Source organism: Andrena cerasifolii, chromosome 13 (genome assembly GCF_050908995.1).
Source record: "Andrena cerasifolii isolate SP2316 chromosome 13, iyAndCera1_principal, whole genome shotgun sequence".
NCBI classification, from domain to species: Eukaryota; Metazoa; Arthropoda; class Insecta; order Hymenoptera; family Andrenidae; genus Andrena; species Andrena cerasifolii.
In genome coordinates this window covers 11,900,820-11,928,740 of record NC_135130.1, presented here as the reverse complement: position 1 = coordinate 11,928,740, position 27,921 = coordinate 11,900,820, and the positions used below count along the sequence as shown (strand labels likewise).

At 44.3% G+C, this 27,921-nt stretch overlaps 1 protein-coding gene across 4 annotated transcripts; it reads left to right on the top strand.

Moving 5' to 3' along the window:
* Positions 1-1,608: 1,608 nt before the first annotated feature.
* On the top strand, positions 1,609-27,661 carry Rap1 (RAS oncogene family member Rap1). 4 transcript variants are annotated; one of them, XM_076826030.1, is made up of 5 exons: positions 1,610-2,268; positions 14,527-14,657; positions 22,880-23,154; positions 23,940-24,221; positions 26,612-27,661. In XM_076826030.1, the coding sequence occupies exons 3-5, from the start codon at positions 22,972-22,974 to the stop codon at positions 26,699-26,701; spliced, it is 555 nt and encodes a 184-aa protein (XP_076682145.1). In that variant the 5' UTR covers positions 1,610-2,268; positions 14,527-14,657; positions 22,880-22,971; the 3' UTR covers positions 26,702-27,661. The 4 variants fall into 4 exon arrangements, with proteins under 4 accessions (XP_076682147.1, XP_076682145.1, XP_076682148.1 ...); XM_076826031.1 differs by lacking the exon at positions 1,610-2,268 and adding an exon at positions 2,446-2,775; XM_076826032.1 differs by lacking the exon at positions 14,527-14,657 and having other exon boundaries at positions 1,609-2,268.
* Positions 27,662-27,921: the final 260 nt, after the last annotated feature.

Below are 27,921 nucleotides of genomic sequence, written 5' to 3'. Positions count from 1 at the left end.
GCGAAATATAGAAAATAGAGAGACGTACCAACATCGCAACTCCTCGATAGCAGGAGGTGGAGCACACAAGAATTAAAATTGTTTAGCGATTCATTACACAATCAACAATCGACCGAGACAAGTGAATACCCTCGCATTAAAAGTGTTACGACTGTAAAAACGGAAAAAGTCCGTTATAAAGAACATTTGAATACGAGCACGAGCGATTTCCTAGACAAAAAGCACTAATAGTCCAGTAGCTCCTAAAAATCCGCGATTACTTTCCCGATTTGAAATTCGTATTAAGGCGGCTCATATGAAACGTAGCTTCTTCAATATTTTGCATCTTGAATCCTTAATTCCACTATGGTCTCACGTTTTCCTTGATGGTTTCACTCCAACAATTTAAAACGTTTAAATTATGAACGATTGAAGTATGACTACCAACATTTCACGTTCGAACCGTAGCATGCCCACGTGACCGGAAGTCCTGAAGCATTAATAATTACCACAGAAAACTTATGAATCTTCTAAAATTCCATTTAATTTGAAGTATTTATTTAAACGCATACAAGGAACTTAAATGCACATTATTCGCAGATCCTCATAACTAAATACAGTCTACTCTATGCGCCATCTATAGTCTACTCCAGCGGTTCTCAATCAATAGTACCGACAGCTGGAGGTCGTGAAAAATTTATGCAATATACATTGTGCAGTTTCGAATTCCTATTAGCATAAAATACATATTTCTTTGATGGTACTGAAATTTTTAGATTCTAGTACACATATATCAGAAGGTTGAGAGTCACTCATCTACCCCACCACCAGTTCAAACAGGCGAAAGGTCCCGAAAAGTGTGAACTTTGATTTAAATTTCCCGTAAAGCAACGCATTCCAAGCTTAAATCCCCTCGCGTTATTCAAGGGCGGTATTCTCAGTCGCTAACCTAGTAGCTACTAACCTAGTAGCTAGTAAAGGATGCCGAATGCTTAAGCATTTGCTTAAGAATAAGTAGCGACTGAGAATACCGCCCTAATTCCTCAATTGGGAGTAGAACGTTAGTATGCGACACATTAGTATGCGGTCAGTATGCGAACTAGTAGTAATGGCCGACGCAAGTATACAATTTATTGCGGTCTACCAATTTTCACAGTATCGACGAACTGTATGCAGAAATAAATGTTGCGTAACAAATTGTAACGCTACAATAAACAATGATCTCAATTTAAGTTTTCATAAAAGTGCCAAAAAGTGGAGCAACTAAAATTGTTCACATTACATACTTTTACATATTCCAAAATTGTGTTTAAATGTATCGTCAACATTTTTACTGTAAGAAATAACTTTGAAATAAACTTGTATACTACTGGATCCATAAAAAGATTTAGTAAAAGGTATACTTGCGTCGTCCATATTTGTTATATTAGACTAGCGCCACCGTTCCCGCGGTGGTAGATTCCTTTGCCAATAAAAATAAAGTTCAGTACGCGCCAATCGAATGATGCTCCAGCTACCGACCAATGGCGTCCGCGTCCATCGGGTAAAGCAGACTCGCGGCGGTGTTGCCTCGTCGAGCTTGCCGCTCGCCGAGTATTCGCTGGCATAGTCACGGGCAGAGGGCGAAGCGGCGAGCGAGCAGAGAGGCATCGCCCTAGATAACGGTAGAATCGTGGGCTGGTGTCGTGCTGGTTATCCGCGAGAGCGCAGGGAATCTTCTTGAGGAGTTCGCGTTCGAGCCCTGATATTCGCGCAAGCAGAGAAGCGTCGCGCGTACCGCAGCCGAGGTTGGCCCCCGGATAGTTACGGCCCCCAGTGAGTACGTATATTCCCCGCTGCCCGTCGGCGACCGATAGAGGTGTAGAACCCCTGGGCCCCTTATTATCTCCCCGTTTTGGTGCGGCCGCGGCGCGACATCGCGCGACGATCCTCGATCGAGTGCGGAAATTCCACGGCTCAGTGACACGCTCCCGGGCCCTTTCTTTCGCTCCATCGTCCCGTGCCAGCGTGCAACCGGATCCTCCCCTCGGCGCTCGATGTGTCCGCCACGGCGACGGGACGACGAACCGTGCACAGGAGTAGGAAGCGAGTAATCTGCCGGAGTGGAGAGGATCTCTCTCGGACAGATTGGGATACGGCGGCGACGGGTGGAAGAGAGACAGAGAGGAGGGCAGAGGAGGACCAAGGAGGACAGAGTGCGGGACGGAGGGCCATTAGAGCGAGGACGGGTGGAGAGGGCACGGGGACAGACGGAGTGCAGGATTTCCACGGGTGTCTCGAAGGCGCAAGGTAAGGAGTATACAGCAATGTCTTTATGGGGGATATCTGTCGCTTCTAAAAAGGAAAAAGAAACAGCACCGCAGGACACGCCGCCCCGTGTGAGGTCTTTGTGGCGTGGCACGCCAGTCGAACGCCGCCGGAAATCATGCACGGTGGCCGCCCGCGCGTTTTTCTCAGGCGGTGCCTCGCGATACACCGTGCGGATTTTTCGCGAGCCCGCAGTGCCCGCGTCCATTTTCTCGCTTGTCTTTACGCAGAGACCAGCGAAACCGACTTGACCGAGTGTTATTCGGTGAATCGCGGTCGAACGTGGTCGATCCGAGAACGCGCCGGTCTTTCTAGTGTCAAATAGTCGTGTTGCTGGGCCTCGAACCGGGCACCGAGCTACCCGTACAGGTTAGGTTCGCGTATCTCGTCTGGATCTTCTTATCGAGCAGTTGCGATAAACCCTGGCGAGCGAGCGCGAAAAACGGAAGCCAGGAACGCACTCGCAAGGACGGGCATCGCGAACCAGAAGTTGGTAAATTATCGCTTCTCAAACAGTATATAGGTTATTTTACGTTTAAGTCTTGTCATTCTGTTTTGGGGGCGTACTGATTCTACTTGCATCTTCCTTGCACTCGTGTTACTTCTTTTAATGAGCTGCCCTGTGGGCTTATAGGTTTGCGATGCTAAATGTAATAAGCATCGTAACTGCACCTTTGTCGAACGTGCTGATGGAGTTCATAGGTGTACCGGGTTGTTTGGAGAGAGTGGATTCTCATTTCAGTGTTGTTCGAGGCAAATAGCAGAGAGTACTGCACACTGGAGTATTTCAGGTCTCGGGCGAAGCGCTGCTTTATTGCAGTTTAAGGTAGTTGTTCCCAGAAGCGTGCGACAAAGTGGAGAAGGTACTTGGTTTATTCGGGTAGGAAATTACTAGGTACTTGTTAGATTAGCTAAAATCTTGACGGACACTGTATTTCTTAGTTTCTTATACTTATTCAAACCGAAACGCACTCCTTTCCTTTGTTCGCTCTTCAAATGCGCTTTCATATTCCATTTCCAATGCTTCTGCTTCGATTAGCTACCTACTATACCTACTTTTCCTGCTACGGTGTTTCAAATACTACAAATGCTTCTACAAAGCACATCTAGAAGATGAACAAAGGAAACTTTCCTATGCAAAGTACAATATTCTTTATTCTAATACCCTTAAGTGCACACAGTGCATTGAAAATGCTCCTTTATTATTATTCCTTTGGCCCACCCACGGTCGAAAACAGTTTCAATTACCGCTATCTCGAATTTTACCCAGCTCTGTTGGAGTCTTAATGACTTTCCCCGTTTCGTCTTCCTGGCCGGTGATTCACGTGAGTCACTGGCGTCGCAGGAAGTGACTCGGGAAGAAAGACAGCCAGGCAACGTGCGAGGCTTTGCGCCTCGAATATTTTGTTTCTCTCGCGTCGGCAGGCGACGCCGCGCACGGAATTCTCGCGAACATTAGCCGCCGTCTAATCTATCCCCGCGTTTCTATAGTAACTTTCGCGCGGAGTGCGCGTTTCGTGGGATGGTTCGAATCGCGGCGTGGCTTTTCACTGCGACGTACAGCCTCAGTTTTTTTCTCTCTCTCTCTCTCTCCTGCCAACAGTTACCCTTGGCGCCCATTGACGCTGAATCGGCGAAGATAAGCCGATGCGGATTATTGTTGACACGGTTCGACGACAGTGCTGGGAGCGCGGCTAATTACTGTCGCTCGTTTGAATCGCGGTGACGAAGAATGCAGCGGCGCGTGTCACGTGACGTGTAAATTATGACTTCGATAGGCGTCGAGTTTTCCACCTAGTCCCTGCGCATAGTACATTTGCTAGGGCGATTCGGTGACCCGTGTAGGCAAATTAATCCGAATCAATCGCGCCGAGCGACTGCTGCATTTGAAAATATGTCGACCTTTTTCGAACCTCGGATTAAGAACCTACATTTTGGTAATTATATTTTTTGGAATGCTGGATCGTTTAGAGATATATATATGAAAGATTCTGTGGTCGAGGTGTAATGCCATGTTTGTTGCATAGCAGCTCGTTGCCCGTGAAATTAAACAGTTCCAAATGATTGGCTACGCGCTGCTCGTGTGCCGTTACATTTCCGTAATTTGCTTTTAAGCGATGTTTCGTCATGCTCCGCGATACATACGTGTTTGTGCGCGATATTTGGTATCGATATCCTTCGGATTCTCTTGCTCATGTTGCTTTTATGTTTGCACGCTACATCATGCCTGAAAATATACATCAAACCTGCGACTGTTTTTAATTCACGCGTTCCATGCTCCACTGAAATTCGATTCTTATCGAGAGGTAGGAAACAAGAGAGATTTGTCGAAACAGTTCGGGAAGCCATCTTTATTCGACCTATTTTTCGTTACATTTATTTCTCCACGAAATAAATAGGCATTTTTTCGGGCAACTGATTTACGACGCTCGCGATTGTATTCAAATAAAAAATTACAAAGTTTTATTTATCCTGTCAGGAAAAACTGTGCTCGAAATAAAATTAAATTTTATTCCACGAAAATAAAATACCACTGCCGGGGGCGGGGAGGGGGGGGGGACCTTTTTGCTTCGGACACCGACAGTCCCGTTGCAAAATTACTATTGCGTTCACTTGGCGTGGCGGGGAATGACTCATAAACTAATGCAATCATTTGTAACGTCGACGGTACGAGAAATGACGTAACGAAAGCGTATCGCGTCATATCCGCATTGCTCTAGTATTATTTTCGTATATTTAATCGGCCGACAGTGGCACTTGCCGCGATTCAATCTAATCTCCCATACATTTTACACATCAACTACCGCGATTCCGTTAATTCCATTTCCTAATTACCCTCTTCGCCATGATTCCTGAATTAAAAAAAAACCTTAAAAGAAAGACCATTCTAATTTAATACCGTTTTTACACCACCGCTACAATTCCCACTCTCCATAAAAAATGAATCCCCTTTCTGTCTCGCGCTGCAAAAAAGTTTCTTTGAGAAGCGTCGATTATCGGTGACGTTTGACAGAAAGAGAAAGAGCCCAGAATAAATTAGAGGCGAGAGTCAATATTCTAGTGATATTGCGGGGGCAGAGAGAAAAAAAAAGAAGAATCTGACGGGAGGTGAAATTGCATTCCTTTCGTATCAGAATCCAAGGCCTCCTTTGCAGTGATCCAGCTAGAAGGACGGTAAATTACAAGCGGCCTACGGTTTAAACGGTTACGGAAGCGGCGGTATATATCGTTCGTGGCACTTGTGCCGTATATTTCAAAGGGCGATACGTCGCGGCTAAAAGGGTTGATATAGATGCACGGCGTTATGCTCTGTAATCGATAGTTTCGGACCAGCCGGAACCACCTTCTCGATCGGAATTGTATGATTACACCGCCGGCCGAGTTAAACGCGTAAATAAGCGTCGAGCCTGCGATTTGTTTGCGCTACAGTTTGAAAATTCATTTTCCAAGGGGCCTCGTTTATACAGGTAAGTTGCCCAAAGATCGGCGTGCGATGCGCGCAGTTTCCAGTCAATGACGCCTCTAACCGGCCAGCAAGAGTGACTCAACTCTGAAAACGATACTAGGCGCGACTTTGAACCCGACACCGCAGACTGCAGGTTAAAATCCATACGATTCCCCCGTTACGTTCTGCGCGGCAATGATACAGCGTCGAGTATCGATTTGTCGAGGCGGAGAAATCTGACGCCGCGTTACGCGCGGATCTCGGTCGATCCCTCGGTCGCATTTAGAGTAGGCACGAAAGATATCGGTGGCTCAAGGTCACTGAACGGCGGACTCCCCACCACGGCGTTGCTTTCGCCCCGCCCAGTATTGTATTTGAGCGGAGGAACACAAAAGTCGGGAGGAAATCGTGATTAGGAGCCGTTTTTAAGGGGTTATACCTAGAGTTAGGCGGTCGAAAGGAGGCGAATATTTGTGAATTTTTTTTGAAAAAGCGGAAGCTGATATTTTTACAGAACTTTTTGCACTTGAAAGAGCAATATTTAAAGAACATTTGGTATTTTTTTGTAGAAAAATATTTACGTTTATAATAAAATTACAACCGACATCCAAGAGGCCGTTTTAACAAACATTTTGTTAGTATATTAATGTATCCTCTGATTAACGGAGGGAATTTCCGAAATATTAATTTGAAACAAAATGGCGGCTATTTAAAGTTAAAATCCTGATCATTTCGTGCAAAAATTACGACAATTTTCGGCCGCCTGACTAGGTATAACTCCTTAAATTACGTAAGGGTAAATTACGGTAGGTTTTGAGGATTTTTTAACCCCTCCCTCGTCTAATATAAGAATTTGAAAGATTTTATTTATTTTTTTATTTTTTACATTTCACTTTTTTAATTATTAAAATTCTTTTGGGTAATTAGGATATTGGAATGCATTCAGCGATTCTTTGCTAAAAAAAGTCACTCCGAATTGCAAAAATTACTGCGAATGAATGTTTTCGAACTTCGCTATGGGATTTGTAAAGCAAAATGAGACGAAAGTGTGCAGTGGAATTTATTCGTCCAGGCCTTCGTTTTTTAGAAAAACGGCTTTGAAATTTGGGCGAGATAGTTGAAGAGTGGCAGTGGTTCTCAAATGGATGAATTATACGTATATGAGAACTACCACTGCACCGACTCAATTTTAAACCTCGATTATCTCCAAAAGCAGAGGTCGTATAAAAAAAGTGTCCCACATTTTCGGCGTATTTTTGAACGAGGAATCGATTCTATTAATCGTTTTTTAAAAACAACCACCAGGATCCTCTCCACGGACTGTTTACTCTGGTTATGTAATCGGTTAGGCGCGCGAAGACGATGAGCATTGATAAGACACCTTTATTTACATAGCATTCGCGTGTTTAGAAAGGATTAACTGTGTAGTGAGAATTTTTGCAACATTCTCTCAAGAATCTATATTTCTCCATCGCCGAGTTAGCAACAAATTATAATCGAAGCTATGAAAATTTTACTAGTACTAAAACCGCGGGAAATTCAAAAGGCAGCTCGTTCGCAGGGTTGCCGCGACAGTTGGATCCTTTCGATAGTTGGAAAACATGGGCAATTAAAACCGAGAGAACGACATTACGCAACTCTGTCCTCCCTTCGTTAATGAGAGACGAGCACGCGAGTTTTCCTCTAAAAGTATTTAATTTTTAATCACCGCGGTGAATTGGACGGTCTCAACGAACCAAAACACGCTCGAGAACGTTTTGCTACTGATCTTTGAGGTACTCGGCAAGCGCGCTTCGACCGGGGAACGTCTTATCGCGTTCCCTGCCCAGAAACGGGCTGACGGCAATGAATCATCGAAAGCGAAGCTATCGAAATAAAAATAAAGCACGAACGGTTAGATCACTCCTTCTCCATTACTTGGGCGATATAAACGGAGACGCGACCTTCTAAAATTTGCGAACTCAGAAGCTAAATCGCCCTTCTGTTTTCTCAAGAACACGTGTGATAATATTTCTTTCTCAGACACACACACTTGTACTTGAATTTCTATTGTTTTCTTTTTATCACTATCGTCGCTATCTGGCTCTGTGCGATGGTCCAATCGACTGCGTTTGAAAGATAGGGGATTAAAGCAGCTGGAGGTTTGTAGCGGCGAGTGCTTGGCAGCTCGTTGGAAGTGAAAAATGCAATGGCACACGTTGGACAATGATGACTTACCGAGGGTATAGGGGTTTAAAGGGAGGCCCCTTTGCCAGCCACGAGGATCACGAACCCCCATGACTCATTTCGCGTCACGCAATGACACCGGGGCCGTGTAAGCCCCACAATTTTCTTACTTGCTGGCCGTGCAACGCATCGACGCACGGCGCTTCCAAGAACCAGCGATATCGGTCCCTTCCCCTTTCATGTTTTTCTGTCCGGCTTTTCGACGCGATAACCCCTATAACCGGCTGATTTTGCGGTGAGAAGCGAACGACTCGCTCGACCGGGTATCGAGGAGAATAGGATTCCCTGGCTGGGTTGTTAGCGGGGTTACTAGTGGCAACGTTATCGGGTGGATTTGCAACTGTGAATGGACCGGGTTCGGTATTAATTGCTGTTGGGATGGTGGTGGTGAAGGTGATTGGTTATTTGGGTAATTATGCAAGATTTGAATAGGTGAGTATTGACTGTGAATTTGAGAATATGACAGTCTATTGATTGGTAGTTGCAGGGTCTTTGTTTTTGGGAGTTGGGAACAAAGATACCTAGGTTTTGAGATAGGGAACTGAAAATCCCTAGTTGTGGGGACCCAGAACTAAGGATCTTTAATTGTAAGAAGCAAGAATTAAGGATATTTGAATCTGAAGTTTCCTCTAGCTTTCAAATATCAATTTCTCACGCTTCTTGATACAATTCCGTGAGGAATATTCCATACACTCTGTATAATACCTATACTAGGCAGATACTATGCCACGACTATATTAAGCGAAGTATATAGACAGCAATTTTGATAATGCAAAGCTTAATGCGGTTAGCGGGTTGGTCCTATCGATTTTGTATGGCGGAAGCTATTGTCCTAAAACGATCATGTTGCAGAATACCTGTTTAATTAACCGAGCCCTGTATAGCCCCCATATTTCTGCACTGAATTAACCGTAGATATTTCCGTTCCCCAAGGAACTTTCCAATTTATCATCGTAATTAATCCCACTTGATAAATTCCTTGAACGATACAGTGAATTCTTTTGTAAACAAAATGATTTATTAGATAGAATTTTTGTCCCTCTTCTGTAATTAAAAAACAGAGCCACGGGCGGAGGATAAAATACCAGTAATAAATCAAACAGAACAGGCGTGCTCAGTGTTCGTTGGCACGATGTTAGATCCGACATCGCGCTGCAGAGTTTATTGGCTGAATTAGAAATTATTAGAGGCTCAATTCGTACGCGCCGAGTTGTTCGAAAAAAGAAAAGGGAGGGAAGGGGTATAATAAAACATCGAAGAATGTTTTCGCTCATTTATGCATTCCCTGCTGTCGATCATTAATGCGATTTAATTAGTTAATTGAATATTTCGTATCGTAATTATTCCCAGCGGTTACAGTGAATTTTCAAATTAAATGTATTATTGTGCGCGCTGGAAGTTGGCTAATTATTAACGAGACACTCGTATTAATTATCACTGGCTTGCACTGAAATTTATGGGGAATTTTGTGCCCCGCAATCGCCCCAACAGCAAACTTCATTTAATTCCGTTAACAAGATACATTTCCATTAATGCGTTTATTCTGCTTTCCGTGTCACTGCGGGATAAACACGGCGCAGCGATTTAGAATTCTAATTAAGATTACGTTACCTTGCACAGGGCGCGGGGGCACGGTCGAACAATCACCGTCGCGATGTTAATTAGACGTTGATTATATCCGTTGACGCTGTGTCGCGAGCGTCTAGGGAAAAAGGACTGGGAATCTTGAAATCTCTGGATCAAAGCTCCGAGGATCTAGGTACAAGGATATCCTGTTGGAGATATTTTTATACTAAGGGATTTCGAGATCCAGAGATCTCTGTGTTCATAGACTTCTAGATTTAGAAGTCCATATATCCAGAGATTTCTAGACCTAAAGACCTCCGTTTCTGAGGGCCCAACTCGAAGGATACCTACTTTCCAAAATTTCGGCCCAAGGTCCCCTATTTTAAGAGTGCTACAACTACAAACCTCTAGAAGCAAGGATCTCCTGGTCCAAAGACCTCTTCATTCCCCTACTTTATAGTAGATTTTAATATCCTCTAGAATCCCACGTTGCGACTCAAACAATTTTCCCTATTTCACTTGGCCCTAGTGATCTCTCAACCGACCCTCGATTTTTCTCAATCCACCGCAAGACAAGCAACCCTTCCGATGAAGTGTCTGGCACAGAGGATGAGTAATAGCATTTAATTCGATTGCAAACGGGGTGGAAGGAAATTCGGGTGGGACGGGGTGGCTGATGCAGGGTGTTCCCGAGGGAACGAGATCGACTTGATGGAACCCACGGTAGAACTGCCGAGTAATTAACACATTGTGCACTTGTAAACTTTGTCCGATCAGAACTCGGTTTCCCGGTAAACTATTTTAATTAAACGCTGCGCCACTTTTCTACCCGCGCAAATGGCCAAGTTAGCGCGCCGCTAGTCGAGTTCTTCATGCCCGCCTACTCCGCAAACATCTCCCAGTCAAACGGCCCGGCGCTTCCCCGTGGTACCCTCGCGCATTGAATACCATAATTTCCGATCGAGTGCCATCAAAAAGCCAGTCATCACAGCGGAGAAACGTCAAAATTGGAGATAGGGGCGAGAGGCAACTCTAATAATCGCCCAGATACATCGATTTTCCGCGAGACGTGTAGGTACACGTTTAACTGGGTTAAGTGTGTACAAACAGTTCTGTGCTACCCGCCTTCGCCACCACGGAAGACGTTAATCGCGGACTAATGTTCCCTTAAGAGGGTCGGGTAATCTCCAGTCAATAAGGGGTGGCAGAACCACCCTGTATTGTGTGCCCCCCGGCAACTGCTCGCAGCAGGCACTCGAGATTTCGCCGCGTTATTTCAGCTGTTCCCGAGCGATCTCTGGGGGCCTTTGATCAACGACAGGTGAAATCTTGAAGCAGTCCTTGGATAAGTATCAAAATGTAAGCAGAAACCGTGGACAAAGGGAGGTTCTCATAGGGCGATGTTTCTGAAACGAGTAGTTTCTCCGCTACGAGCGCCGCTGGTTGGCGGGCGTCGCCCGAGTGGGGGAAACGCCCCGCCCCGTGCTGCGCTATTGCTCCAAACTTCCTCACTCTGTAACTCAAAAACGGTACATTTCAGAGACATGGTTCTTTCACAGTTCTCATCCTCTCATCGAATAGAATACGTAGATGTAAAAAGATATTTGAATAATTATATCTCCTGCCTGCATCTCGTGGAGAATTGTCGTAGCTCAACAAGTTATTCCCAGTATCATGACGTGTCAGGAGTAAGCTGATTCCCTCTTAGCGTTTAATCATCGCTGAACAAGCTTGCCTGCTTCTCGGTTACTCGGTCTTAAGCGTCACAAATGCTCCCCTGTATTCTTTCTCTACCAGAGCCTCGTGATGTACCGCCTGGAATGTTTTATTTATAAGAAGAATCCCGCTGAATCCAGGTGAGAATTCACTGTCAACGATTTATGGGGGCGCGGTGGTTCCGTTTATAGCCGAGATAGCCATAGATTTATCACGTTCGCAGTATATGGGTTATTAGTCGCCGCTAAAGGGAACTAGCTTGTATCAGAATGCTGTTCAGGGGGCCATTTCATTCGTGGTACTTTAAAACTCCATGGGAACTCTTTTGAGAGCTTCCGACTATGTTTGCGCGTTGAAAGGAAAATTTCATTCCGCGTCCCTTCGAAATGAATCGCTATCTAATCAAACATAGATCTTCCTGTTACAGCGTGACGAGCGAGTGGCCAAGGCTGAAGGAAGCATTCCTCATTGATAATTCTAAAAAGGCGTCGGGAAAATTAAATTTCCGAGCTCTGTTTCGATATCCAACGTGCGTCGAGGATGTCGCGCACATTTTTCAGGTAGTTCTGCTTCGGATTAAAGGCTGGTGGAGTCATTTGGGGGTATTATTGAGTATATTTCGAGATGGAGTGGTTAAAATGGACCTTGGAAGGATGATTGGGGCGTAATAGAAGTATCGTGATTTCTGCGACGACCCAGGACCATTACGTCGAAATTGCTAGGATTCTCTGTGCAATTGTGGCGATTAAGCGCAATTCGCCGGGGCCATTTCTGTTGGAATTCTTTGCCATGGAAATTTCACTTTGTTCTCCCATTTTCGAGTGTATTTTTGGAAGTATCATAGCATAAAGGGTAGTTTTCAACTCAACATCTCTGTTTGAAAAAACTCTTTCAAAATTTTGGGGATATGTAGAGGATATATTTTTTTCCCACCCATTTTTCGATTTTCTGTTATAACTCGCGAACGGGAAGCGTCGAAATGAGAAGTCTGGTGTGTTATTTGAAATTATATGCCGGAAGGTGGCTGCCCCTTTTGCCGAGACACTCCTCGCGCCATGCAGAAGAGGCTCAACGTGATCTGACACATTCTGCAGGGCATTATCGTCGTCCTCGCGGAGGGCCAGTTACTATTATTGAGTTTTTCATCTGGCTGGTAATTAAGAACGCTGTCAGTGGCCCATTAAAGCATTACGAACCGCTTCGTCGATGTTAAGAAGCAAGTTTCAGGCCGCGTCGCAGCCTCTTAAGCTTCCGAGGACTTTCAACAACGACGACAGCCTTGCTCGCCTGCTCTTGGGCATAGTTACCGAGTCACCTCATGGATTATCCCTTGGAAAATCTCCGGCAACGTGATGTTAATTAAGTTCCACGGAGGAACGACTTGGACCAACGATTCCATGAATATGAGACACTTTGATCTTCAATAATAGGATTCCTCCAGTTCCTTTTTAATTCTTCTTTCTTATTATTCAGATTTAATATTACAGTCCTGAATTGTACTATATCAAACGTAAAACTGTGCAGTGATAAGATAGTTCTAGTAAAATAATTCTTAAAAGTGGTTGTTTCATAGTCTCTGAACGCCGAAGAGCGTTCTCCGCACAGCTGATGTTTCCACTGAATAAAATCTATCCTTTCTCATAAGATTCGTAGAACGAGAGAGTGTGCGTCTTATTTTCTAATCGACCCTGCTGAGTCTCAGCGAGCGTTCCATCGTTTTCCAAGTGTCGTCCGTTTGGCGCAGATATTTCGAGAATCCGCGAATTAGATCGTGTCGAGCGCGAAATCTGTTTTATTTAGCTCGAAACGCTGGGAAGTGTTTGTCCCATCATAATCGGCAGCACGGAGACTGCTTCTTGTGCCAACTTAAGTCACAAGTAAAGAGTCTCCATTTTATTTTTAATAATTAAAATATATAATTAACCGAATCTTGCTTTGAATTCTTTCGATTTTTAATTAATATACGATTTAAAAGAAACGAAGGATATTTGGGGCGAGGAGAGGCGGGAGAATTGAAAAATACTTGCGCCGTGGGTGGATTTTAAAAATCCTTTACGATCCGCTCCGAATCGACCTACGCAACGCGTGTGCTCAGTTTTATTTTTAAGTCGAAGACGTCACCGAAGTCGTCTAACCGTCGTTTGCATCGCAGATGATCCAGGGATGAGCTCGATCGATCTTCCCTGCATTCTTCAGAATGCCCCTAAAACTCTGCAAACCGCGCTCTCAGTTTGAATTTCCGCGGTTTGCGTGGCCTGGAAAGCGGCTCTGCTCGCGATTATTAGCACTAATTATAATCGTGATGCGGTGGCGCCTGAGGCAGATCCAAAATTAAGTCAGACACAGTTTGGTAACATGACTGGTCCATCTATCTTGATGTTCCGAAGCCTTACATTGTTGGGATCACCTAATTGGGTTCTAGGAATTGTTTTATGGATCTTTTGTCTGTTTATTTGAATATTGAGATTGATTATGTGTTGAGAATTTCATAAGTTAGGTGTTTGGAAATTATTGGAATTATTCAGTGGTAATGAGGAGTGTTGCGACAGTCTAGCCGCAGTAGGTAAGGAGGTACGACGTGGTAGCGGAGGAAATAAGAGTTCAAAGAAATTAATGCGAGCCCACGAGCGCGTTACGCGCGAAATTGTGTCGCCTGCTTTGATTATCAGGCGTTACATCATATCCTGTGAACTTGCTATGCGGCCAGGACGTGGATCTCTGGATGGGACACGATTTCCATGCAAGTCTAAATGAATTCTGTGGAATCTGTCGTAATAGGAGGAAACTTTTACCGTTAGTTATATAAATCGTTGGAGTAGTAAGTATTATAATATCTGTTGGCTTGGTTTGCCGGGGTATTGGTGCTCTAAGGTATTGGATGTTTGGGTAATCGGTGCACTCAAGTATTGGAGTAATCCATGAACCGTGGTATTGGAGTATTCGGATATTCGTAGAACAAAAGTACCAAGTAGATATCGATGAGCTACCGCGGTGTTCAGAGTACTATCTTATCCTCGGGAAATGAGAATAAACAGCAATACAGTTTTATTGAATCAGAAGAGCGCTGGTTCTTCTAATAAGATCTCGATTTATTCAAACATTTGCTCGTCGACTATCGGCTTCTGCAAACATGTCTGGAGCTTATTCAAACACTCAGTAATTGCGGTCCCCCCACAATATTTTAATACCACGAGTATGTGTTGTTAATCCCCTTTTTATTGTCTCATGTGGAAAGAAAGGTTGGAGTGTCAGATCTCTTCATGGTTTTCTGATCTTCTTTCTTTCAGAGAAGTGGCGTTGCGCGAATTAACCGAAAGAGGGTGCAAAGGTTGAGTGGTGGTGGTGGTGGTGGTGGTGGTACTCGACTCGAATATTCCTGTAGTGGCTCATCGATAACGTTTCCCTGCATTTCCTGAGGGTGAGTAACCTCCCTTGAATTTTCACCAACTCGTCTGAATCATCTACCCGGCATCTTTTCGAAGGCAGTTCGTAGAATTTACTACTTAGACTCGGTTGCGAGGAATTGCAATTTCAAGGAATTGTAATTGAAAGAATTTGGAATTGCAAGGAGTTGCAATTGGAATTTGCCCGAATTGCAGTTGCAACTGCAGCACACCCCCGCATCGGCCCCAAATATTTCAAATTAATCCCCAGGACATGATTAACCAAACGCACACCTCGAGATAAAATTTCTTCGCGCCGTCACCGATAAGCCCCTTATCGAGCACACTTTCTATACACGAAAGAAGCTCTGGAAGGCTGATAAGCCTGTAAAGAATCACTTAATCCTGCCAGCAATTGCTATCACGCCCTGAAACTCGAATTACCATTTGCATTACAGCCAGAGAGAGAGAGAGAGCGACTTATTCGCTCAGCTGATCCAACGTACCCCTCTTCTCCCTTTCCCTCCCTGTCACTGAAATAAATTGCACTCTCTAAGTGCTCGTGGAAGTAATTTTTGCGACGGAGATACCGCCGTTATCATTTTTCCTCGGAATGAGCGCGGAGAAAAAAAATTCATACCAACACGTAGCACAAATTTATTAAACTTTCCAACTAAGAAAAGACAAAAAAAATAAGCTACATTTCCTGTTCTTTCACAAAATACCCTTTAAACCTTCACCCCCAGAAGATATACATATATAGAAAGAAAGAAATTCAATCCCCTATCTCTTACCAAACTCACAGGGGTAGTTAGGCTCCACTTACTTCCACCCCGAATCCCTAAGAATCTTCGAATTTCCTCCCTTCTGAAATAAAACTGGCTGGAAGGTCCATTTTCCTCTTCCTTCTCATTCACCCCTTTCTCAGCTCCACTAGAATCCTCATATTTTTTCCCTTTTAAATTCACCTTGGTACACCCTCAGCCAGCTGGTCGGCCGTGGACGCCGACATGACAGCGGGGTGTACCGCGCGCGCAATTAAAGAGGGTTGTAACGGCAGGGGCGGGTCGCTTAAAATTCGTGAGCGCGCGTGAAAAGGATACAGCCGAGTCGCGAGGAGCTGATAGCACCTAAATGAATTCTGCTTCGTTAGAGGTTCGAGTGCGCTCCATCGTTCGTCCCGCAGGTAGAGGAGAGAGGGCCTCGAATTAATTCTGTTTTGCTGGCAGGAGAGCGCTGCAGTGCGGCCAATTGCATCTTGGAGTGTCTCGAGCCCTGTTTTCGCCTTATCCCGCGCCCGCGAATGCTGAAAATTCTGTGGAGTCGGGGAACCCCCAAAATTCATTTTTAAAATTCCTTGAAACCCACTCCTAGTTGAGGTACAAGCATCCACAATTCTGGCATCGGTCAAAGTTAATTTCTGAAGGTCACAGAATCCACCCCCTAGTCGGGATATAAGCGTGCAGCGTTTTCAGCTCAATGAACGTGGCATTCCATCAGTTTTTGGTGATCAAACAGGAAATTACCGCTTGCAGGTGTAGCCAGGCATCGCGGCACCGTTCGATCTCTATCGATTAAAAATGGACGGGCGGCGATTAAAAATGAACAGCAGTCTTTAAGAACGGGGAAAAGAATGCCGTGGAAGGCACGGTAAAACCAGTAGACCGGTCTATTGTGCGAAACTGTGTCACAGGGGCTCGGCGTGCGCTCGCTAAGAGCCGCGAGGAGGGCTCTCGTCGTCCATTTTTCCATCTCCAAATGATTTCTGCGTCGTGTCGTTGTGCACGGAACACTTGCGCGCCCGGTGGCAAGGATCCACCCTTTGACGGCTGCGGTCCCCATCTCTGCGGCCGCGCACGATTTCTGCGGCCTTCCAAGGGGAACCGCAACCCCCAGGACTCCCGCCCCTATTAATCCAAGAAGGGACGTCAAAGCTCTCCCTCTATTCCCCTCGATCTAATAAATCACCTTTACCCACGGTGTAATAGACAGGTGTGCCGATTTCTGTTTGGTTTCTCTGGTCGTCGCGAGAGACATCACGATAACAAGTCCATGTACGCATGCATTTATGTGATTGTAGTAGGTAGTAGAGCGATTTTAGTAGTATTATGCGCAAAAAGTCAGCCTTTTCTGCTTGAGCGCCACACATTCTGAAAAGGAGTCGGAACACCTGTCTATTACACCGTGCCTTAACCTTTAATTCTCTAATTCGCTGATTTTCGGCACAGTTCGATTGTTCGAAAATACCTCGCGAGCGGAAAAACACAGAGCATCGGCGTGCGATGTAAATATAGCCAGCAGATGTTTCGACGAGGAAAGTCGAGTCGAGGGTGGGGCCCTTTAATTTCGTCTTTAATCATCGGCCTTTCCGCGACTCGTCCGCTTTATTTTCGGTTTCTTTGACCGAGGGAAGTGACGGGGATCGAGAATTGCTTGGGAAGCTTGCCAAACGCCTCCACGTGTGAGAAAAATTTCTTCGATTGGCGAGGGGTTTGTGGGGAAGCGATTGGAGATCGAAATGGAGCTGTGGTATAGGGGAGGATTTGGAGGACCGCTGCTGTATTACCTAGTTGTTCGGTATTCGACTTTCCCCAGCAATAATGGCCCCTTCGGACGGCCAGCTCGGAATTTTCGCGACGGGTATCGAGAGCATCGGAGCTTTGGGTGCTCATAATGCGCGGTTCCCGAGTCAATGAACCGGTAATTGGTTTCGTGAGCAACCGAAGAAGCGAACGACGCTAATTACGGGGCGGGCTATCTTTTCCCCTCGATTCCACCAAAAGTGCGACCAAAAATGGGAAGCTTTTAATAGATCGGTATGTGATACAAAATAATAATAATTATAATTTTATTAACGGAGGCCATTTGGTAATAAGCACAATGAAGCAAATATGAGAGGGCGCAAGTACAGAAGAGAGACATGGAGGAATTTATTAATTAATAGTCAGTTATTAACGGGTCATTCGGCACATTCGGCTTTTTTTCTCCAGTGAATACAGTGAACAACAATTGCTTCCCAGGTTTTAACAGTACAAAAGGTTCATACTTTCGAAAAATGCAAAAAAGGGAAATTGTTATTATTACCAGCAGCTCTTTTTTAGGCCTACCCATTTTGTTTTTAAAATATATGTAGTTATATAACTTAAATAACTGAAAAATAAAAAATTAAAAAAAATTAAACCCGAAAAAAAAATAAAAATGCAGGAATGAGTAAAAAAAATTTTTTTTCTTTAATCTACCACTCTCGATATTTTTAAGTCGGCACTAGATTTACACGCAAATTACACGAGAGTCGTAGATTAAATAAAGAAAAAAAATATTTTTTACTTTTTGGTGCATTTTTATTTTACCGAAGTCGGTTTTCATTTTTAAAATTTTTTTTTAGCACTTAGTGTTATCTACAAGGACTCTTCAACTGTATCCACTTTTTCTAAAGCATGACCAATCAGTATTAACCCCTCACGACTCTTCTATTTCCACGATACGTTAAATCAACATTGCAAATTGCAGAGACGCTTTTATTAAAAATCTCAAATGTATATATAACTTTAATAATAACTCAATAAATAAATAAAATACTGAAACTCAGACTTCCCAGAGTCCCCCCACTCAGGCTCGCAGCCCGACAGGCCTCATCCCTCGAACCCCACCCCGGGTCGGTTCTCCAGCGTGGCACGAGCTTCGATCGTGCTCCATTTTTCCTCCGTTCACGCTCGAGTCTGCATCAAAAACGTGTACCGATAATGCGAAAAAACGCCGGCCGCGTGTATTTATAGGCCCGTGTGGTCGGTTCGATCGCGGGGGCACGCCGGCGCCCGTGTACGTTGGGATCTCCCCACGAGTCCGTCGAATCCCCGACGTTTCAATTCTCGCGGGTGGAGTCACGGGGAAATTCGGCCGGGGAGAAGGCGAGGAAGGGTGGCGCGCCGAGCTGCCCCCGCGCTATAACTGGGTCACCCGCCGAACCTTCTCTACCCTCTGCGGACGTATGCGGATACCGATATATTTCACCCCCACCCGCCCTCGCGGGCCTGAGGAAAAGTTTTTTGGACGCCGGCCAACCCCCGGGGGCCTTCGATCCGCGCCACCTCGAGAGACCGTCGTACTTGTTGCTGCCGATCTAATTAGCCCCCGATTGATTCCGATGACGGAACCACCACCCTCCGCGGCTACCTCCCCGGAGGGACGTCGGGCGTGCCTGTTTTTACAGCTCGAATCGCGGATTTTTGTTTAGAGGGGGTGGGGATTAAAATCGGCGGAAAGTAGGTCAGATGAAGATAGATGCTTTTATAAGGAGATTAATTAGAATTAGGGGCGGGTCGTAGTGGCTGGGGGCGATTTAGCTGCACTGTATTTTTGTGGGGTGAAAGGGGCGCAAGGTCAGGGTTTTTGTCGCCCCAAATTCAGCGACATGCAGAAGCGCGAAGAAGTGAATTTTTTACTAGAACCCCCCCCCCCCCCGAGGCGATTCGCCTCTATTTTTTTTCTTGCTTCTTTCTTTTTTAGATGGGTCCACGCGGCTGCGGAACAGCAGGAGCGATTTAAAAATAGGGTTCATGTGGAAGGAACGCTCGGAGAGTAGGTCTTTGTTCAGACGGTTCGAGACTTTTTCAGACGATCTCCTCGAGATACTTGATGTATCGATTTTTCGCTTTACATAATATGAGATTCGACGGGGATTCTTTTCGTAGCATTGGTCTGTTTTGGAGATTCTATTTGGTACAAGGGAAGATCGGCAACTCGAGAATTCAGAAAAATCTAGAACTTTGCAGAAATGTAGCTCAAGTAATACTAATGACGTCACTATTTTTTGATTCGACTGTAAAACACACCCTCAAAGAAATTGTGGGTTTTCATATTATTTTGAATATCTGCGAAACCATAAAAGATATCGAAAAAAAATTAAATTCAAAGTTTTATGGCTTTCGATATCTCACAATATGGAGATAAATAAATTGTTGAAAAAAATGGGAGGTGGGGATAAATTTTGAAAAAATCATGTTTTTCGAAAATTCTTTATCACCGCTTTATAGTACATAAAAAAACTACAGAACTTTGACGGCTTCGCACATATTCGCGATAACATGAAAATTCGCAATTTCTTTAAAGGGGTGTTTTCACCCTCAGGACCGTTTTACTGTCGAATCAGAAAATAGTCATGTTATTAGCATCACCTCAGCTACATTTGCGCAAGGTTTCAGATTTTGTGGAATTCTCGGGTTACCGAACCTTCCTCGCGAGTCTCTAACACTTGCACCGAGTTGGGACTTGAGGGAATTTGGGGGAAAGGAGATCCATCCTTTTCCCTTGCTTTTATTTATCGTTCAGGCTTCATACTTTTATATATCCTCGTAAAGAATATTACATACCGTGTTGGCGTTGCTGGTCTATTTTCGGTGATCCCCTCGCTTATATCCCATAGATCGTGGGATAAACTACCCTCCTCTTAAACTATGAGATTTCCCTCACCCCTTGTGTCTTGAACTTTCGTCCCACCATCCCTGGAATCTGAAAGCTCCCCTTTAAAAACCCAACAGTCTTCCCCTTTACAAAACAAAATAAACACCTCTATTTACAGTGGGTAGCCTCGTTTCAATTCATCCCCTAAACCATCAAGCATAATTTTCTCGATGTACAAAACATAAAATCATTTCCATTAGGAGTTTACAGTTCGATGTAACTTTTCCCCCCAGATCCTCCCTCTGCTCTTCACTATTATCACCCTCCCCTCGATTCTCGCCACCCTTTCGATACAGTCTCGACTCCCCCGTGCAAATGGAATCGTTGAACTCGTAGACGGTCTTCCTGGAGCAGCCTCCTCGATTTTCAACCCCCTCTAGAAATTCGAATTTAACCTCGATTATTGGATTCAGGGGTTGGCGGGATAAAGAAGTCACCCTAAACTGTGCATTATACGGTAAGAGCAGTTGACTAATTTCTTCTGCAAAAATCGGGGCTGGAAGCTCGATGATTTCTTATTACGCATTCATTTTAGTTACAATATTCGTTACTTCATATAAGAATGTCGTTTATTTTTGTAAATACCATTAGAGGAATATTATTATTATTTTATCTATATGCTTTCTAATTTTTTTCTAAATTTTTTATATGAATCTTATGAAGAAGTTTACCTGTCGATTACGATTTTATTATTACTCATACTTCATACTATTATAAAGTACTGAACCAATTATTAAAAAAGAACGGATATAAGCTCTATCTTTTTTATGTGAATCTCGAAATTTGTCTCTCGTGACGCAAGATCCTCTTCTCTTTAAGCGGATCCTTTCTCCTGCGCTCGTAGTATCTTGAAAGAGACATGGTAGCGTAAGCTAGTTCCATTCATAAACCTAAAATCAATGACGAATTGGTGGAAAGAAATCCGTGGCCTGGGATTGGTCGCGCCTCGTCGCCATGATGGCCTCGTTGGCCAATCGGAGTGCGCCCCTTGTTTTCCCTTGTGCCCGTGTACTCGTGGCTAGCTCCCACCTCCCCCTGTCTCTGAATTTTTTCCCCATTTTTCGCGAAGGGATGTGGGCCATTCAGCTTCAATTTTTAATTCGATTTTAATCAGTGGTCACCCTTCAATCGCCCCAAAGCCGATCGTCCACGTTAATTGGCATTCGTGAATGTTGTGGAAAGGACTTTTTGAAAATTTTTATTGGATATTCTTGAGGAAACTTGGACACTCTGTTTCACTGATCGTCTATAATATTCCTAATACTATTTATCTATTAATCCCGAATTTTCGAATTTCAATATTTTCAATTTTCATTAATATTTTTATTTTAATTTCCACTCGAATTCCATTCTTTCGCTCACTTGCACCCTTCGATCGCACCTTCCAGCGATCGATCATCGCCAAAGACAGCGCGTACACTCAGAAAAGCGCGCTTTATGAATGGTAATTAACCCAGACGATAATTAGCCGATCAACGGACCGCTTTAATCTCGAACCACTCTGTTAATTAATCGACACAGGGACGGAAATGTAATTAATTCCCGACCGAATGGGATCAGGCGGGATCCACGGAGAATCTAGGGGAATCTTTTAGGCGGCCATCTTGGAATTCCCTGGAATTCGCTCCACTGAAATGTATCGCAAATTCAAAGTTTCGATTCGCCGTTTCCAGCGCACTGCGCCTGTGCTTGGTGCACGCAATGCGCCATTTGTCTTGGAAAAACTAGACAAACTTGCTGGGATTGCGGTAAAAGTGTCCTCAACCCTCGGCGCGATATCTCGGATCGTACAGGACGTTTGATTATCGGTGCGCGTGCCGCCTCGGGGGATGAAATCAGTCCAACGTTCGAGAATTTAAACATCTTTATATTTTTCCTTAAGGGAAGTTGATTATCAGAGGGTTTGGAGACAAAAGCTGACAAGTAGTCTCTATTAGCGACCCCTTTATTAACTAGTTCCTTTGTAGACCTGGTTATGCAAAATTAAACGCAGTATGGATCACATAATTTTGTGATCTTCATTTTGTAAAAAATGACCGAATCATAGAACAACTATTACAATACACAATTATTAAAGCTACCAAGCCATGATTCCATTTTAGGTTTAAGAAGTAAAAGCTGCAGAAAATTAAAAATAATATTAATTATACTCACTATTAAGTAACCCATGAAAAAGCATTGTAACCCAATAATAAAAAATAAAATATACTCAATAGAAATGAAGCTACTTTTATTTAACAATTAAAATTGATAGAAATTTAGATTTAAAAATCGACATTCATAGTGAGCAAATGGAAAAAAGTTAACCAAAGAAACAGTGTTCGATGATTTACGATAATTATTACTACACATCCATTTCGAAAAGGGAGACAGAAACGCGGTGCTATATTGTTCCACGGTTTCTGGTGGGGGAAAAAGTGGGTGAACCCCCACCCCGCGGCGGCCATCTTTCATTCACAGACAAAGCTTCTGGGGGATGGGGGAGTTTCTCGTGACGAAGACAATGGGGGTGGAAAAGAATTACGTAGAAATTCACGAACACCCCCTCTTTTTTTTTATCATCCATCACGGATGAATTTTTTTTAGCGTCCTGATCTGTTGCCTCGGGTCAGGGACGAGCTTCTTTGTCGCCGAAACACCTCCCACATCGCTGCATTAAGTGTCGATTAAAATCGAAGTGGACGATTGAAATTGGAATTAAACGGAGCTCGAGTAATTCCACACGTTGCTGAATTATTGAGCTCGATGATCGACGAGGTTCCTAGTGATTAAGCTGGTGTTTTTGGTCGGCCTTCAGGTCCGTCGGGCAGGAAGCAAAGGGGAGCAAAACGTGGCGGATTCGGTGACCCCTCGGCTGTGACCAGGCGCACAGGGAATTAGGGCAAGGAGATGCGCGAATATAAAATAGTGGTGCTGGGCAGCGGAGGCGTAGGCAAGTCCGCCCTCACTGTCCAGTTCGTGCAGGGGATCTTCGTGGAGAAGTACGATCCGACGATCGAGGACAGCTACCGCAAGCAGGTCGAGGTCGACGGTCAACAATGTATGTTAGAAATCCTAGACACAGCCGGAACGGTGAGTTCTTTACACGTCTGCTAACACTTTCCTCCCATCGGCACCTCATCGCTACCATGAATATTTCAGCCGCTCTCATTAGTCGCACACCCGCCTCACACTTATCCACTCACTTGCATACTTCTTACGAACGCACAGTTGTTATTACTTTCCACTACCTTATTGCTAGTCTCTGAGTTACACTCACTGATTGCGATATAATAATATCGCAGGAGTTTCACTGCATGTGGTCAATACTTCAGGTGGTCAGCACTTTAGGGGATGATTCTACAGGCCAAAATAAGACGAAAATGTAGAATACAATTTTTTAATATCGCGATTCGTTTGCGAGAAAATTGAATTTCAGGTAAATGCGGTAAACGAAAAATTGTATTCTGAATTTTCGTCTTATTTTGGTCTCTAGAATCATCCCCTAATTTCGTACACAAATTTTTATTTCAAATCATTTTTTGTCCATCGTTGGTATCGACCACCTGTAATGAAACACCCTGTATATGGGTCAAATACTTCTGCTTCTATTCACAAATTTCCCTGGGAGTTTTAAGGTCACTTAAATTCACCAGAGTGACCTTAAAACGGCACCCTATTGACCCCTTATTTCAAGGTCCCCGTTGCATAGTTGCCCCGCTGAGTGGCCTTGAGATCTCCCTCCTGGAGCTGCTCCACCCTAAAAGCAATTGCATGGTCCTTGCACGTCCCTCCAGTCTGGTCCTCAGAATTTAGTGACACATGTTATGGGTGAACAGAGGGGCAATGGTGTATTAAGGGGTTCGTCTCCTCCGCAGGAACAATTCACAGCCATGAGGGACCTTTACATGAAGAATGGCCAGGGCTTCGTGTTAGTCTACTCGATAACGGCGCAGTCAACGTTCAACGACCTGCAGGACCTCAGGGAGCAGATCCTGCGGGTAAAGGACACAGATGACGTCCCCATGGTGCTGGTGGGCAACAAGTGCGACCTGGAGGACGAGAGGGTGGTGGGGAAAGAGCACGGCGTCAACCTTGCCCGGCAATTTAACTGCGCGTTCATGGAGACCTCTGCCAAAGCCAAAATTAATGTTATCGATGTGAGTAGAGGCGAACCTCCCCTTCTTACCATTCTATCTCCCTACAATGGTGGTCAGAAGAAAGTTCGAAGCTCGTAGCATGTCCTCATTAGGGTGGTTCCATTTCGTAAAAGAATAATTCCTGAAAAAGTTTATTGCAATCGGATAACAGGAAGAGGTGCCAGAAGAGTGCTTAAAGTTTAGAATTTCTCAAAAATGGTAAGCCCTATCGAAATTTTCTGCAAATAATATTAAAAGAGCATTTACTTTTCTATAATTTCTGTGTTCATAATTTTTTCGTGCTTGCAACCATTTTTTAGATAATAGATATCATCTATATTAATATCTGTTTAAAAAATAATTGGCAGCACGAACAAATTGTATATACAGTAATTGTAGAAAATTCAATTCTCTTTTAATATTATTTGAAGAAAATTTCGATAGGGCTTACCATTTTTGAGAAATTCTTTAAATTCTAAATTTTAAATCCTGCTCGGCACCATTCCCTGTCGTCTGATTGCAGTAATCTTTTTCAGGGATTATTTTCGTACGAAATGAGAGCAAAGAAATACGAAGAAAAAAAAATTAGAGACGGATGAAAAAGGGCCACCCTAGTCCTCATAGCGCATCGAATGCTAGTGCAATCCCTCGATACCCGAGAAATAAATTTGAAAATTTTCCTTTCACCACCACTGTATTCTTTGGATATCGGTTTGAAGGACCATCCATGAGAACACGTCGAACGAGTCTCCCTCCACCTTCTGAGACAGATCTCTTTCCCTCCGATGGAAACACGAGGGAGTCGGCTGCAAATGCAAGCTGAAAGTTTAGCGCAGAATAAAGTAGAATTGATCGAAGTAGAGTACAGTAAACCAGAATAGAATGATCTATTGTTCCCGAGCTTCTGTTAGCATCGCAAGACTGCTGACTCCCTGATGGCGTGTGGAGCACAAACATCGAGCCGTGCAATTTTCTGAAAACGGTTTGCAGGCTGCTGCAAAATAACAGTAGTCCGCTGAACGGGCCATTGTTGCTTTGTAATTAGCTTAACGTGTGGGAGTTCAAGACCGTTACGAAGGCCGAGATATTCTAATTGAATGTGGGAATGCGACTGCCGCGCGTGTGGGAGTGCAGCCTGCACTCGTCGATGCTCACCACTTACCGGCTTCACATACCAACAACTGCTGACCCGTAGATTGCGGCTCATAAGTCGTCATTTATGATCTACGGCATTGCTTATAAAAGAGGAGAAGGATAAAGAATAATGCGTCCCCTTCCAACCGGGCTGACATCTCTATTCGCGAGCGCAGCGTTCCCTTTGCAACTGTTCTGAATAGCAATTTCCATTTCAGGAATCCAGTTTCAAGCGCCATTGCACCGATTCCTCCACTTGTGGCCCTACGCGCTTTATCTTGAAGCCTGAAAGGATCCCCCGCGGCAACGGGGGCACGTTCAACTTTCCACGGAGATCCTGCATGAAATTTTGATCCTGAAGTTGCCGCGGGATTGTCCTTTCCAAGCTCTCTCGTCTTGCAGCGGCTTTGTGCGAACGCACGCCGACTGCAATGATTGTTTTCCTCCATGTTTCCGTTTTCCTACCCCCCTGTCGAAAGAGGCCTGTCTCTGTCGCGACGTTTCTAAAGATACCTGAACCGTACTCCGGCTCTGAATAAGTTCCCTTCTCTTGAGGATTCATCTGCCGTGCCTGCGTTTGATTACTTTTGTTATTCCGCTCGCGCCGAACTGCGATTCAGTTGCGTAATTGGAGCACGGTTTTCTTGGCGGCTTCGGCTTTTGTCGGGAGCGCGACGCGGTAATTATTCGGCCCAAATAAAGGGGAATTGAATGTTGCACGGGAGTGCAATTAAACCTCCACTTGGCGACATTTGCTGGGGACAATTGGAGTCGCGAGGATCCATTGAATGGAACTGGAAATTAAAGGGTAAAGCGAACAAGAGGATGAAGAAGCATTATTTTAAATAAAGTTTATTTGCACCCGTGTATCAACATTTCGCACAGAGACCGGTTTAAAGAATCCTCAGCTCTACCTCTCTGCACCCTCTAAACTTTTACACGGGCCTTTCCAATTCGTAACTTTTAAACAAACTCCTTTATCGCCGGGGATTTCCCTACTAAGCAGAGACACGACAAGTTCTACTGCATTACCTTGCAGCAGGTTTCAAGAAGCCCGGGGTTGCTCGCAGTTTAAACGCAAAGGGACGTTAAAGGAAACTTAACCAGTAGAATGAGTTGGAAAGCCAACGGTGCTCCGCCGAGCAACTGTTTCGACTAACTATTGACTCTCCTCAGAATCGAAGCCACCGTAGGCAGCGTTTCCGCCGTCTTGTCGCACCTCGAATCCAGATTACCAGGAGTACGATCACTGACCACTGGGAACCTGTGTGTTTCAGATCTTCTACGACCTGGTGCGGCAAATCAACAAAAAGTCGCCCGAGAAGAAGATGAAGCAGAAAAAGAAATCGCTGTGCCTACTTCTGTAAGGTAGAGATCTGTAGCAGAAGCCCACACTCTCCTGCAGCGAGGACGAGGAAGATGAGAAGGGAAAGAACCGGGGATACACCAGCGGAGGGGCATAGGGGGGTTCAGGCGAGCGCTAGCGGCGAGGATGGGGGCCGAACGTTACCACGAGTTAAACAAGGGCAACACAGTGGAATACGTATGGTCGTGAAGCACCGGGGGATAGGTGTCGATGCGACACTGGACGGGGGATGCCGGGGAAGACGGGAATGAAAGAGATAGGTGGGAGAGACACAGCGAGGGAAACCTAATAATGTTGTATATACGTTGGTCCCGGGGTGGCTCGTGTGCACGCGCAACACACAGGCGCACAAAGAGAGTTTTTAGTGTTAACGAGACCCCGTGGCGTCGGTTATCATTGTAGGAGTTTTGCATTAAAGAAGAAAACGAAGAAGTGGAGGGAGAAAAAAAATATGATTAATGATAGTATATAAATATATATATAAATATATATATATATATATATATATATATATATATATATATAAATATATAAATATATTTAAGAGAAAAGGACGACGAGGAGAAAAGCAGAAGGAAAAAAAATGTTTGGGCGTGCGCGTGCGCAGATCACCAGGCCCCATGCATCGCCCGCCGCGCACCTCTCTCTCTTTTATCTATATATATGTGTATGTATATATAATATATATATATATATATATATATTTATATACACATACATATATATATAAATATATATAATATAATAATTATACATAGACGGTACACGCCACACACAGACACACGACACAAACACACGATGATTATTATTACTATTATTATTAATTATTAATTATTATCGAAACATCAAAATATTCATAAGTTATATCAACCGTTTGTTTCTCGAACAATATATGTTTTTTCTATATCTCTCCGTATTAAAGCAAATAATAAAAAATCTCTCAGTGAATGTTAAAAAAAAAGACGAACGAACGAAAAGCCCAGGCTGTGTGGTTCTCCTCCTTGGCTCGCCGAGGCGTCCTTTCTTCCCTCCGAGTGAACTGCTCGAATCGCTCAGCTTCGCAGCCTCTTAATTTAAGCCCGCCTTCTGTTTAATACACCGAGCTGTTTTACGTTGCTAGGCTAATCTCATTCGTTCCCTCTTCTTTTTGAGAAAATGTCAACCAATGCTGGTGCGCCCACGCTTCTCTTTATGTATTTAGGTATCTTCCGTGCATGGAGC